At 33.7% G+C, this 15,538-nt stretch overlaps 1 protein-coding gene and 1 long non-coding RNA gene across 2 annotated transcripts in view; one reads left to right on the top strand and one right to left on the bottom strand.

Moving 5' to 3' along the window:
• Positions 1-15,538, top strand: part of LOC150110195 (uncharacterized) — a 122,828-nt gene that overhangs the window by 70,472 nt on the left and 36,818 nt on the right. The gene's annotated exons all lie outside the window — the stretch shown is intronic.
• The window catches only part of LOC150110196 (protein big brother-like), an 88,713-nt gene that overhangs the window by 55,523 nt on the left and 17,652 nt on the right, over positions 1-15,538 (bottom strand). The window contains exon 3 of the mRNA XM_090392124.1: positions 11,986-12,081. Coding sequence (XP_090248250.1) covers positions 11,986-12,081 — 96 coding nt within the window. The remainder of the gene's footprint in view (positions 1-11,985; positions 12,082-15,538) is intronic.

Here is a 15,538-nt window from a genome sequence, read left to right as displayed (position 1 = left end):
GTCTCTTCGCAAAACTAAAACACTTCCTCGCTGGTCAGCGTTTTTCTTCGAATCAAGAGGTGATTGCAGCTGTAGAGGGGTATTTTGCAGATCTTACTGAGAACCACTACTACAGGGACGAGATAATGGCGATGGAGCATCGCTGGAATAAATGTATTATTCTTAAGGGAGATTATGTTGAAAAATAAAAATAATTTTGAAATTATAAATTCGTTTTTTCATTGTTAGGTCATGAACTTTTCAGACCACCTTCGTGTAGGAAAAAACATACTGTATATAATGTTCAGTACTATTCGCGGTTTCAGGTATCGTGAAGCGTATCCCCCGCAGATAAGGGGAGATTACTGTATTTTATTCTGTGACAAAATTTAAAAGTCATTATCTATTAGTTCCAAAAGATAACTTATTAGTCCAATTATTTTCCCAATCTAAGCAAGACCAAACACACTGAAAAAAAAAACATTGAAGATGATGCAGCATATCAGAGGCACCTCAAGGAGGTCAAGATGACAGGCAACGTTCATGCGCAACTTTATCACAACATTTACAAAAGAATGTCGGCATTAAAATGCAAATATTATCTGAAACCATACTGTTGGCGCTTACCTAATTGTTCATTTATTCAGAGTTTTATGCGCATGCTCCTCTATCGCATTATAATTAGCAGGCGTCATGATAGCTCTTTTGGTTGAATTTAAATTCAACGAAAAGAGCAGTGGGTTTCAGGTATGTTAGATGTACAGCAAGAATTTAGGAAAATCCACACTGTATTAGTCTAATCATCTGCCTGATGATAAGTGGATCAAGCAGTCATATAATCAGTCAGAATAAACGAATTGGCGATGTTGAGATACACGAAGTCTACAAGACACCCGGGAACTTTAAGTACTGATTTTTCGAATAGGCATACCAAATATGGAACTTTTTTAAAAAATATATATAACAGGCCTCCAATAAGCAGAGTTATGGTAGTCTCACCGAGTGGTGAAAATCATCGATTACCCAAAATCATTACAATTAATATAGTTGTGATAAACTGATGTTCTGTTTTAATCCATGAGGGATTTCAGAATATTTCTGCAGTATTTTACTTTCATCCTTAAATGATGTCACACTTTTCGGGGATAGAAAAAAATAACACTTTTTTAGAATTACATTTTTAATTATTTTAAAGAATGGACAGTAACAAGAAAAGAAGAAAATCATGGAAGGAACGGATAACGGAATTGTAAAGATGAATCCCATAAAAAAACATCTAAAAAAATAGTGAGTCGCCGGATACTAATGAAGGAGGAAGATGGATACAATTTAAAAATAGTTACTTTACTAACGTTATTTTAATAATTAATGATGCGGTTGTTACTTTAATTATAGTGCTGCTCGAATTTTAAAAAGGCAATTTATATTCTAACAATTACAACAATGATGCCAGACAACTATCGCGAGCCAAGCACCTTCTCAGCACGACTCACTTTTTTACATATGGGAGTTTTTTTTTTGTTTTTTTTTAAAGATTAAGTAGACAAAAACAGTCGAGAAATAAATTGCTAAAATCAGTTGAATGACACGTTCTGGCCCTGTCTTCGGTATTTTATCTTCTTCCATCAGAGATCCAATTTTATTTCTTTTTTGTTCCGGTTGTGTGTAAACTGTCAGGAGACCTTAAAACAACACAACAATAATTAAAAAACAAAACAACAACTAATCCGCATTTGGTTGAAATAGGTCGAACGTGGCAACCTGTTGAGGTGTTCTTTGTAGGAAGCTCTCGCTTGTTAATTTTAGTCCGATGAGGCTAACTATCCAACTGTACCTTCAGCAATGTTAGATATAAGTATATTCCAAATTTGGTCAAAGCACTTGAGAAGTGGAACCTGTAGTGATAGTATGTGGAGGAGGAGAACAAAAACGATAATTTGAGAGCTTTTTTTTTCCTTGATATTTTCAAAGTGATTACGTTTTTTTTTCTTTTCTTTTTCTAATTTGGTTCACTGCTTTCAATTTGGCAGGCTAAATCCTTCATTTTTCTTTTTTGAATGCTTCTTGGTGAACCAATAATTCGCCACTTCGTTACAATAGTTAAATTGTGATTGTAATAATTATAACTGTGTAACCAGTTTGTTTTCTTGATTGCAAGCAAAGAGCTATAGAAGATGAAGAGGAGGAGGACCCCAAGAAGAGATGTCTAATAGGCAGTACCAGACACAAAAGATCACGAATTTTAAGCCTTTATAAAAGTTCTGATCGCTCTTCATTAGACAGAGAAAAAGAAAATATATTTATAAAGTTAATTTCTAAACTGTTTTAAGATAAAGGTCCGAGCTTGAAAAACTTTGTTGTGGTGGTGTTTTATTAAATTTTAGAAAGTTTAAGTTTTAGCACCAAATTAGTACTTTATCTGGTCGAAGTAAGGAACCACCTACTACGCACGCACGCACGCACGCGCACACACACACACACACACGCGCGCGCGCATAAACGTCAACAGCTTCAGCAAATCTGATGATGAATCTAATGATAATTTTTCCAGTATATTCATTGGATTACGATTTAAACGTTCGTTTAACACCTTAAAATAAAGGAGTATTGTAAGCTTTATAAATTAAGATATCAAAACGGTACTAGTATTTTTCTTGAATATTTATTTTCATGAAAAGTAATCATAGAAAAGGAATCCCATTTTTTATGTAAATTTTGAGAAGTAATAATCACCTGATCTCTGATCGAGTTATCACAAATCGAATAAATCCATTCATAACGATTTTTGTCTGTCTAATCGATATTAATGATCGACCGGAAACACCTCTGAAAGTAAATCCGGTTGGCAGCTGACAACCGTTAAGCCTAATTATCTATTATTTGAAAAAAAATATAAAAAAAGCAAATCACGTCTTATGCCATGTCAAATTCTCTGGTGTGAAGCATAACACATTAAGAAGTCGGACTTCCTTTGTTGGCGCATCCTTTCGACAATGTTCATAGCTACTGAATCATAACCTGCACTAAGCAGAACTATAACTAAATAATAACTTTTATAATCAACGACGGATGAGACTCATCTTATTTTTACTTGTTTGCAACCAGCCAAGCGTACAACTCCCCCGCTGTGTGCTTGTACAAGGAAATTAAAATAACTTCCGGGCGTACTCTTGTGTTTAAAAAAAATAAAAATAAAAAAGTGAGAAGGCTGAAGGACGTTCAATTCACAGGCTGCAAACGACTGACACGATAATTACTCATTTCTTCTGCATATTTCCGCTTATTAATAGATGATAATAAACGGAACAGGACAATAATCCATAAGTTTCAACAGGAAATAAATTTTAAAAAATCTCATTTGCATTCGTGGAAATAAAAATTAAACGCTTTTCACGAACATGAACCACAGGTTCAGAATACCATGAAGTCATTAAATGCTTTTCTTTACATTACTTTTTCTTTTCTGCTTTAAGAAATTGAGGAGAAAATGTGGTTGTAGAGTTATTAATAAGTATTTGGGTGAAAAATAAACTGTAAAATGCACGATTAGGAACACGTTGACTTTTCGACTTTGTAGTTAATGCTATCTTTACACTGAGGAAAAAAATTCGCATGAGATAGCTCGCCTTGAAAATAAAGATTTGGTAATTAAAACAGTGACTCTAACAAGTGGTTATTTATTATTAAGATGTTAATTAGAAAAAAAATAATTATTAAGACTTTTCTAGCCTTTCAGTTGACTTCTTAAATGTAACTAATTATTATTTTTTATTTTGTATTATTATTATTATTATTATTATTATTATTATTATTATTGATAAAAGTCATTCAGGATAAGATCAAGGACAATCACTGCAAATAAATACTATTAAAACTAAGGGCGAAAAGTTCTCTGAAAATATTAAATGAAGACTGAAAAACAATTAAAAAAGAAATAAGGGACCATCTAGTTATTCCACGTCGCTAAATTTTACGAATTTCAAACAAGACCCAATAGAATTGCTAAATATGGGAATGCAATCAAAAGAAAGTATAATTTCCTCAGTAACTAACAACTGTTAGGGACTTACAATAGAAAACTAGTGAAGAATGAAGACACGAAAATATTATAAAATTTTAAAATTCCGACAGGCCGAAATTGAGAATATAATAGGTTAGATATGTGGTTGAAAATAAGTATGGTTAATGGATGTAGTAATATAGATAACAGATTAGAAGATAATAAAATATCGAGATTTGCAAATTTAGTAGGATACCTTTCGAATAATAATAATAATAATAATAATAATAATAATAATAATAATAATAAAATTCCCTCAAGGGACACCACGCTGTAGTGGAAGGGACTTGCGCGCTTTTTGGATGCAGCTGGCCTTCCACGCCAAACTGGCCTTAGCAGAGGAGTTAGACTAAGTGTGCCCCTCCCCCATTTTAAATGATGAATAGAAGAAAGAAGTCATTCATATCAGATCGGTCGTAATTCGGATTTAAGAATCTCGTTTGGTGCTATAGCCTTTGGGCATCAGGCGATAAATAGGCTACAGGGCTCAGACTACTTTGCGAGCAACCAAGGCTCTGAACTGAAATGCGACTGGAAGAATAAGAAGAACAATCAAAACGAAATAAATCGACTTTTTCTGAAAGTCGATTTTTTTTTTCAGTCGAATCCGGCATCAAGAGGATACCAAAAATGAATGTATGGAATTTGGAAACAGAAATTTCCTGATGTCAGTCACTGAGCAATGATTGATGGACCAACGAAGATTTATGGTTAGAAAGAAACTTCTCTCTTCAATAATTTTAAAATAACCGATACTTTTTTTTTCAAAACAGAATATAAATAAATATAGTTGGAATGGTAAAATCTATAATTGATTATATCGTTATTAATTAGAAACTAGCTCCACCTATGAAGATGTAGATGTTTACAGAGGAAGTGAAATTTTTTCAGATCCTTATTTAGTAGTCTCTAAAATAGAAATAGAGAGAGGAAACGGAAAAAGGAAGAAATAGAACAAGCATACAAAATATATCTATTCCAAAAAGAAAGCACTAGATTGCTATATCAATCGCGATTAACAGATTACCTAAAAGAAGCCCAAATCAGATATGAAGATATAGAAGAATGGAAAACTTAATGAAGATAATCCATAAAGCAGCCTCTGAGGTAATTGGAAAGAAAAGTAAAATATTAAAAAGAAAAACATTAAAAAATCTGGAACACAGATATAGAAAATGCAATAAAACAAAAACAAATGGCATACAAAGGAAACAGAAGAAATATACAAAAACAAAAGAAATATAGCTAAAACCATAGTACAGAACGCTCACAAAGATTACTAAATATGAAGGAAATTAAACAACGAAGAAAGAGATACACCACAAACCAACATAATACGAGAGAAACAATGAATAGAACATTATAAGAATTTATGGTGTGATGTGATGTTAATAACAGAAAAATAATAATGAAGAAATCAGCACTGATAGTGAACCAATAAAATTGGAAGAACTAAAAAAAACGCAATAAAGGTATCAAAAGATAGAAAATCAACCGCATTAGATGGCATAATATAGAGTTTTCGAAATATGGCGGAGAATATTTACCTCACAGATTCTTAAAATTAATAAAGAACTGTTGGAGGAAATGTCAGATTCCATCACATTAGTTAAAAGTCAAGGTTCGTCCAGTTCGGACCCATCAAACGTGTGCAAAGATGTCTACATGTGTAAGGCATTTAGAGAGGAATGGAGATCTGCAAGTTGTCCAATTGTGTCTGGCAGACTGCAGACAAGACAATACAAAAGAACAAACAGGTAGATTATTATGTCTGTACACGAATGCTAGGAGTGTCAGAAACAAAGGAATAGAGTTTGTTGTCTTAGTCAATATGTTGCGACCTCAGATTGTAGCTATTAGTGAGATCTGGCTATCAGAATCAGACTTATTAACTGGTATCAAGTGTCATGGGTACAGTATTTTTAGGAAGTAAAAAAGTAAAAAAAGAAAACAGAGTCTAAATATCCGAAAGAGTCAGAAATGTTCTAAAGTCCAAACTCAATGGAGGCAACATAAATTGATTGCTGTAAAAACAATTAATACATTGGCTATCACTGTAATCAGATACAGTAGGGTTAATTGACTAGACACAAGCCGATTTGGATGCACTTGATCGTAAAATATGAAAATTAATTACATTGAATCGTTCTTGCACCCATGCAGTGATGTGGATCCGTTATACATAGCTAGGCAAAGTAGAAGACATTTTCTTTTGCAGGCGAAGCAAACAGTAGAAGAAGGAAAGCGAGCATTAAATTATTACATAAAGGTAAGCACAGAAAAGATGCTAATTGAAGCTTACAAAGAAAATGAGTGAATGTAGTAGATTGAAAAAAGCAGTACAAGGAGAAAGAATGGCTAAAAGTTCAGAAGGTTGGAAAAGTTACTGTAGGTTGGACCTCACTGTAGTCGAACAACAACATGTGTGGTTTATTGATATGGCAACACTAGGGGGGGATAGTAAAGTAGAAGACAAAAAGTGCATGAAAACTAAACCAAGTATGGAGATTTGGAGGTTGAAATTCAACCACTTTGGAACAAAAGGGCAACCATTGTCATTGGTGCGCTAGGAGAAATATCAAGAGCATTTATGACACGTCTGGAAAAGTTGAGCCTTCCAGATATAACACCATCTCAACTCCAGAAAACGGAGGGGCATTTCACATTTTACGACGACGTCTAGAAGATCCTAGGCCTATGAATAATGCCCGAAAACTGGCTCAAAACTTTGTTAAAAGTGAAAGCCTAATGAAAGTTAAAGATTTCATTAGGCAGTTTCATATTTCTTTTTACTCGTTGACTATGAACTCTGTTAACTGAATAATAATATAATAATAATAATAATAATAATAATAATAATAATAATAATAATAATAATAATCTAAACTACAGCAGATCCGAGAGTAACTGAGAGAGACTAATTCAGCTGGTTTCGGAGATATCCCATTGTTAGAAAGACCTATGTTGAGTACCATCTGGAATGTAAAGAACCTGTATAACAGTTTTCCAACTAAAGGTAAGTTAACCGGTCTCAAACGGGGAATGGGGGGGATAACTGTTAGCAGAAATATATTCAGGCATAACTAACGATATTACCTTAAAATTATAATTATGAAATCCATGAATACTTGGCAAGTTGCGGGCCTGTAAGTAATAGCATTTATTATTTTAATTATTGCTAAAAATAATAGGAGCCTCATGGTGCAAATCCTAAATGAAAAAAATATTTACATAGTTTAGGCCTCATAGAAAGCAGCTTTATTATTATTATTATTATTATTATTATTATTATTATTATTATTATTTTCAAATCAAAAGACAGCACTTGCTGATTTGGCCTGCATCTTTTCCGCGCGAAACTTTTGTCCCTGGAGAGGACTTGGTGAAGGAATGTCAGTCAAAAAAAATGCAAATTTAATTTTCACTATAAAACACATGTTTTTTGATTTCATAATAATACTAATACTAATTAGAAACGGGTGTAAAATGTGTCTACATCTGACTTGTAACACGGATCCAATACCATCGCTATTAATACTTCTATTTCAAAACTGGAATAAACTACTTGTGGAAACATGTACTACTTCTCTTTGCAGCCTTCAAAATGAAGTTTTTCATTTTGAATACTTTTTTTTTAAAAAAAAGAAAAAAAGTAAACAAAAAATGATCATTTTAATCAGCATTTTTATTTTTAACCATTTTCGATTTTTTGTAGACAGATGGCATCCGGTGTCTGCCTAAGCAGTATTACTTGGTTAGCCGAGTGAGCATTATACTCAATTGGCTGGCGACAACTAAGTTACGTTGTCGCCAAGAAGAGACAAAAAAAAAAAAAAAAAAAAAAAAAAAACACTTTTCTTTCTTTCTCTTAATTTTTTTGTCTCTTCGGTGTAATTTTCAAATCACCTTCGGCGGTAAAAGAGAATTCCATTTACTCATTTCAGAAACAGTTTCATCCAATTTGTTAACTTTCCTTTCGATGTAATGAAGATGTTTCTCAGAGACAAAGTTCGTTATTTGGATAATTAATTGCAAGAATATATTCTTTCCATCTATGGAACAGCTTTGGGACCTCACAAACTAAATTAGTGCTATGTTAGAATTTTTTTTTCCATTTTTTTTTTATCTATACCAGGGGTGGGCAAACTGCGGCTCCCAAAACTACTCTGTGCGGCTTCCGAGACAATATTGGTTTTCATTGCCATTTTTTCTAAACTTTTATATTAATAATAATCTATTGTAGTATAGTATGTACCAATATTAGAATTTTTTATTTCGTAAATGCTTTAAAGATAAGTAAAAAGCATATATTTTGAAACTTTACATTTTTAGCTTTTAAATGGTACCCGCCAAAAGGGTTGTTAACGTGGATTTTATTATCGTATTTGGTTGGTAAAAAGTGTTTCGACATTTTATGGCCTGTGTCGCTCACGCCATCCAAAAGTGACTACTTGATCGCTGCATTACCCCACCGCCTCTGTTGCCTGGACTCTGCGTCATCATTCTTCATGCAGTACACACACAAGTTACGTGCTTGTGGTGGTAGCGGAACATAACTAGTAAATTTTAGTGTAGATAAGTACTTTTCTGATTAATAAATAATTAAGATTGATTTTAGTGAAAGTTATAAAAGCCTATTTTTATAATGACTGAGCAACAGAGTATAAAACAGAAATATGAACAAGAAATGAGAGTGTTTAATCAACAATAGGAGGACGATTTTAACTGAAACAATGCGAAGGAAACTTAGAAACACTTTATAATGATTTTGAGAATAGGTTTGAGAAACTAAAAACGTTAAAGCCATGTTTTCAATTTGTTGTGAATCCTTTTGTGATTGATGTCATCAATGATGGATGTCCTGTTGTTGCACCTTTTACTGCGGATGTTGCTTTAATAGAGACAGAGTTTATTGAGATGCAGGAAGATGTGGTTTTGAAGTTATTAAATAAAAGCTCATCTGACTTTTGGAAACAAATTCCAGAAGCAAAGTATCCGAATCTTCAGAAAACTGGCTTCCGACTACGCTCTGTTTTAGGGACTACTTACTGCTGTGAATCTTTCTTCTTTGTAATGAAATTTGTCAAGTCGAAACATCGTGGTATCCTCACTAAGCCACCTCACTGAGCTTCTTAGAACAGTTTTGACATCCTACCAGCCAGATTTTAAACTATTAACTGCGCAAATGAAGAATCAATCAAAGCCTTCAACGAGTAGAGATTAAACATATTCTTCTTTGGTGAATAGGACTTCTATATAGTTGTATTTTTTATTATTTATAAATACAATTTTAAAATAATATTTTCTGCGGCTCTTGAAAATTCAAAAATATATTATATGCGGCTCTTATTACTGAATAACTTGCCCACCATGAACAATTTTATATTTTCATAAAAAATTGCGCAATTAAATTTAAAATTTTAAGCTTATTTTAATACGCTGTGAGTAAATTCTGAGTTGAGAAAGACTATATTGAAGAATCACAACATTCTCTTGAAGGCAAACGCAACATGCTGTTCAATCAAATCGGTTGTGTTTTAAAGTATATCGCACTGATTATTTAACTATCAAAGTTATTCTCCTTTACCCTGATACTTAAACGTTTTTTTTTTTTTTCATTTGACAAATAAAACATATGCAGTTCTCATTAATAAACGATTAGACATGATCTGTTGAGCTTGCACGTTTGCAATTCTGTTTTATACTCGAACGAACAGTTTTTATCCCTACAAACATCTCGATGTAAATATTCCTTTGCAGAGCTGCTATACTTGGTGCATGTTCAAATTTGCTGGTGTTATGCCTAATCAGCAAAAATCAAAATGTAAAATGTATTAGACCTCGGAACTTTTCTTCCAGTCAGTTTGTTTATTTTGCGGGATTCGAGTTTCCAGGAGGGAAAGTGTGTGTGTGTGTGTGTGTGTGTGTGTGTGTGTGTGTGTGTGTGTGTGTGTGTGTGTGTGTGTGTGTGTGTGTGTGTGTGTGTGTGTGTGTGTGTGTGTGTGTGTGTGTGTGCCTTTATAAGTATTTTTCCTCTTCTAGTTTTATCTAGTTACATCTACCACTTGTAATCAGTTAACTAGGATAATCTATTGGTATTGGATTTGTTTGGGTTCTCAGAGAACTGCAATGCAGGCTCAGAGAGAGAGAGAGAGAGAGAGACGAACTAAACCCTCCTTTCCATTGCTAAGTTATGATACGGGGAAGCTGTATAGTAAACTCGACGATCTTAGCGTTTAGGAGCAGTTCTTGGTCAAAGAACGACAAAGTCGCTAAAATATATAATGGGTAAGAAATTATTGCAATGACACCCACCCTAAAACAAATTTTTGATTTTTTTAAGATATTCTTTTGTATCCTTTAAGTCTCAGTGAACCAAGTCGGAAAAAAAAAAAGTGTGCAAAATAGCTGGATTAGCAATTCTAATGACTTCCGTGAAGGCAATGTCGCAGTTAAATATCGAGAGGTACTTTCTGCTTCACCGAATGATATTTTGTTGCATTAATGAATGAATATTCATCCTTCTTATATCCTTTTTTATATTACAGTTAATTCATTAATATTATTAAGTTTTATATGAATCATAATCCGAATTCTCATTCCAACTGTTTCATTAGCAGCAAAAGAAACAACAAGAAATGGTACTGATTATCCATAAGAATACATTCACGTGATCTTTTCTACATGATATCGGCTTAATCTATATTGCTGTGAAGAGTTCTTGCAACTTTTCAGAAACATATTGCATTTGAATTAGAGTATATAATTATAAATCTAAAATCAATGAATTAATTTTAAAACTACGTCATCATCATCACATGCAATAAACTAAGATCTGAGGGGATACATCCCAGAAAAGAAGAATAGGAACCTTTTTATGGGTTCTTTCAGTTAAAGTCACTTAAAAATGGCTTTTCTTTATATAAAAATGATGAACCAGAGAGTACATATGCATTCGAGAGACATAACATGGCCATCTAGCGGCAATAGTTGACTCATAAACTTGAAACAATCGGGCATAAGCCTAAGCTTAAGTAAAATGCCTTTAAAAATCGTCCATTTTTTGTTGGATGTTACTGTTAGGGCAAACATCAAGAAAAAGATTGCCATAACAGAATTTTAAAATAGTTAAATCCATACATCTTTTAAGTTTATAGCCATACAATTTTTAAATAAAATTACTTTTTAAAATTAAACCAGACACAGATAAAGATTTATTCTATTCCTAGAAAACATTTCTGTTGATTGAAATGCAATTAATCAAATACAAAACTCTTTCGATTTGTATCTTCTATTTCAAAGGAAAAACAAACAGGTATCAAATGGTAGTTTGGAAATAACGAGTTGACATAGAACCGTTACCAAAACAGTGAACATTTTTCTTTCTATTTTCTCTTCGTCGCAATCAGGGCACCCAAAAACTCACTGAAAAGTTTAACAACCACCAAGTTGATATTAGGCAACAAGTTACAGTTATTAGCCTTCCGAACACCTGTGGGCGGGACAGGCGGTCACTGCCACAAAGTAAGGGTCGATAATATCCCTCCCTAACTACAGTAGCGCCCCCGGGTGTATGCAGAGGCTACCCTTAATTGTGCCACGTGAACCACTTCTACCCACTCTTCAAATTACACCTTACTACCTTAAATCTTCTTTCAAAGAAGTCCGGAGGAGCAAATGATCTGCCCTACGGACATGGTCGGCAACAAAGCCAGGAGTTTGCCGGGAGGGTTTTAGATGACCGCCCGGTTTTTTATGTTCAAGACTAACATTGAGTTTTGCTAATGTCCAAATAAAAGCTCAATTTATTTTTCCTTCTTGGCATTCTCCAAACTTAAAAAGAAGTTTGCATTCTTGGAGAAATGGAGAATTTGGACAAATATGTCTGAGTTTGAAAGATTATTCTTATAAAAATTCTCTTGTAAATATATAATATTAATCTTTACCTTTCCTTGTTCCTTATCGAAGTCACAGCCTTCACTGTATCCGTTTGTACAGGGACTGAACACAAGCTGTAGATTGGTTCCTGTCGCCACAAAAGCCTGGAAGAAGAAAAATAAGACACTGTCATTATTATTATTATTTTTTAAAGAAAAACATACGAAAATAAACTTTCCGTAACCAATAGACAAAGATGAATCTCTTGTACAATTTAAATAGGAGGGGAGGGAGGACGCCCCAAGAAGTTGACATTATAAACAAATTTAAATAGTGGGATCGTAATGAACGAAAAAATAAATAATAAGTCGTTTCGATCATTTTAAAAATCCGATATATTAACTTCAAAGATTAACAACCACTTCCGTCGTAAACATCTTGTGTAATAACAAGTTTTCCAAGAACTAAGGAAACAGGAGGTTGGCTGCAATTTAGAAATAATGACTTTACCAATATCTTTAATGATTTGTGTTGTTGTTGTTGTTGCTGCTATGGCAGTACTCGAATATAAAGGGGAATATTTTTAAAAAGTAAAACAATCATGTCAGATAAATGCAGCTTCTAAGTCGCAGCCAACCACTCGGCTTGTCAGTAATTATCTTTTTTTTTTAAAAAAAATAAATATTATTATGATGTATTACTTATTTTTTAGATGAAATAAAACCGTCCAGAGATTAATTGAATGATGCGCCATATAGTAATATTTGCGCCATTCTTTCTTTCTTTTCCCTCCTTTACAACCACAACCTTCATTTTGATCTAGTTGTGTGGGAATTGTCAGGTACCTTAAACAACGTAAGAAACTCTTATGTTCCAAATATTATCGAAAATGGTTCAACGATATGTCTGAGGAGGAAGTTGTGTGATGAAGACCACATAACTATCCTCCTTCATTTTAACCGATGTTAAATTTCTCAGATGACCTTAAAGAAATGCAAGAAACCGCCATATATTGGGTTAAAATATTCAGTTGGAAACAACTATATATATGGTTGAAAAAATATCGTAATGGGATCTGTAGAGATGTAAATCCTCTTCAATTCACCTTTTAGTTCGATTAGGCTTAATGCCTCAAGCGACTTTTAAGAAACAACTCTGCACCAAATTTGATAGAAATTTGTGAATGATGTGATTTGTGTCTGTGAAGGAAGTGCCTCCATCTTCCCCATTCATTTTATGGGCTGTCAGCAATGTAAAAATCAAATGTATTCTAAATTTGATCGAAATTGATTGTTCGTGCGATCTCTAGAGATATCTGCAGGAGAAGAACAAGAGAAAAAGTTTTCGCTATTATTATTATTTTTTTAATTAAGAATTTAACGCTTCAAATTTGGCAGTTTGTGCCTTGTTAAATATCTTGAATAAAAGTAGAAGATTGATAAAATTCAACTTAGAACCAGATTTACAGCTTATTATACTTTGTCCTATATTTTTTTTTTTAATAATATTTGTTATAAGAGCAGTCGGTGACTCACTATGGCCAAGTATCATAGCTAATCTCAAAACCAGTTCGCTATAAGATGAAGGCTTGATGTTGAAATCAAGAGTTATTACGTAAAGCGAATCAAGATTTTAAGATTCCCAAAGATTCTCAAAACTATTGACTTCCCCACGTTTCTAAAGTACCTAATAATGAAAAGTTCCCTTCGAAGTTGACGTCTATATTTTAAAAACTTATCCGAAAAGGTTTTATGAATGGGTAGCGCCATTTATAAATTCACATGACAGAATTTATAACATGAATCAATTCTAAATCTTACGTATTATTATTATCAAAATCTCAATGGAGTCAAAAGACTCATCGCGGGAGGTCCTGCTGTTACACACAAAGTTGATCATACCGAGTTTTAAATATGGTCACCGTCTCTGCGTTCACCACGCTATCGGGCAATGCATTCCAATTACTCACCACTCTTCATGCAACTCACCTCTACCCCCCCGCTCCCCCCTTACTCACACTCTCCTTATACAGCTTCCAGGGATGACCTCTTGTTCTCTCCATATCTTCACCCATTCTATGCAAAACCTCCCCGACATCAATCTGGTAATGACCTCTTAACAGCTTATACGTTTCCTATCTCCTCTCCTCCCTCCTCCTTCCATCCACAATTTCTACAAATTGCATTTTCTCAATCTGTCTTCATACTCAGCATTCCAGAGACCAGAAACCATCTTAGTCAGTCGTTTCTGAACCCTTTCCAATGCATCTTTTTAAAAACCAGGTGACCAAATCTGTGCACAGTAATCCATATGTGATCTGATCAAAGCCTTATACTAGGGGACTATAACATCCTTACATAGACAAGTGAGTGCCCTCGGCATCATCTCCATTATCCAGTGTACTGTCCTCACAATTTCAGCAACATTCCCCCGAAACTTTAGGTCCTTGTTCCACAATCACTCCCAGATCTCTTATCTCCTCTACCTGTTCCAAGATATTTCCACCGATTGTGTACTTTACATTCCATCTCTGCTTCCCAAATTTCAAAACCTTACACTTCGCAACATTGAATTGACATCCCCATTTATTTACCCATTCAGCCGGTTTATTCAACTCCTCTTGCAAAGCCATAGCATTCGCTCTACTCCTGATAGCTCTCCACAAATTTTGATCATCTGCAAATAACAGCATATCACTGTTCAGACCTCTCCCAATATCATTTACACACAACTTAAACACCAATGAACCCAAAACAGACCCTTGGGGTAACGACTAGTAACTTTCCTCTTTTGGGATATGGCTCCTCCATGGACAACTCGCTGATAACTATCAGACAGCCAATCTCCAATCCAGCAAACTAATCTAATGTTTATCCCTATCTGTTAGAAATATATGCACGTTAACGCAAGAATAATGTTTAATTTGCCAAATATTTCGGTCTGAATATTACAGACCATCTTCAGTGAATAAATAGGAATAGTTTTAAAAAACAAAGTGGAATACGAACAATTGATCATTCCCACATAGAACGAGCCACGTGATGTCATAAGTATTAGAAGAGTAAACATTTTTACTCTTCTAATACTTAATCATAATTAAAGATATTAATTCAGAAATTCATATAATAATCTTAAATAACATTAGACTAATATAGGAAATTTACAAAAAAATAAAATAATGTGTTATCCTGGTTAAACTTTCCCAAATTTTTTATCTAGATATACAGTCATTACGATTCAAGTTAGGACATTGAAGTAAGGCCTCCACACTTTCTTTAAATAAACGTTCAAATTTGTAGCGACACCTGTGTAGGAGGAGAGTCTTGGACCAAAGGATGTTGTGGTTTGTTTCTAATCCATGCTGAGATAATCCAGATTTCTCAGGTTTGTTGTGTTGAATTGATGACTGATGCTCTTGAATTCTTTTTTCTATGGAATGTCCAGTTTGTCCAAAGTAAGAAAGATTACAATTACAAGGAACTTGATACACACCAGGTAGAGACAAGGTTGAGCGTTTATCTTTAGATGAAGGAAACTGGGTGGATAATTTGTTAATAGATGTATAAGTGGCTGTTAGATCATATTTCTTTAGAATTCTCGAAATTGGTTCTGATATCCCGG

This window comes from Typopeltis vanoorti, chromosome 1 (genome assembly GCF_054136105.1).
Source record: "Typopeltis vanoorti isolate ZY-2024b chromosome 1, IOZ_Tvanoo_1.0, whole genome shotgun sequence".
Classification (NCBI taxonomy): domain Eukaryota; kingdom Metazoa; phylum Arthropoda; class Arachnida; order Uropygi; family Thelyphonidae; genus Typopeltis; species Typopeltis vanoorti.
This window is presented reverse-complemented; position numbering and strand designations above follow the sequence as displayed.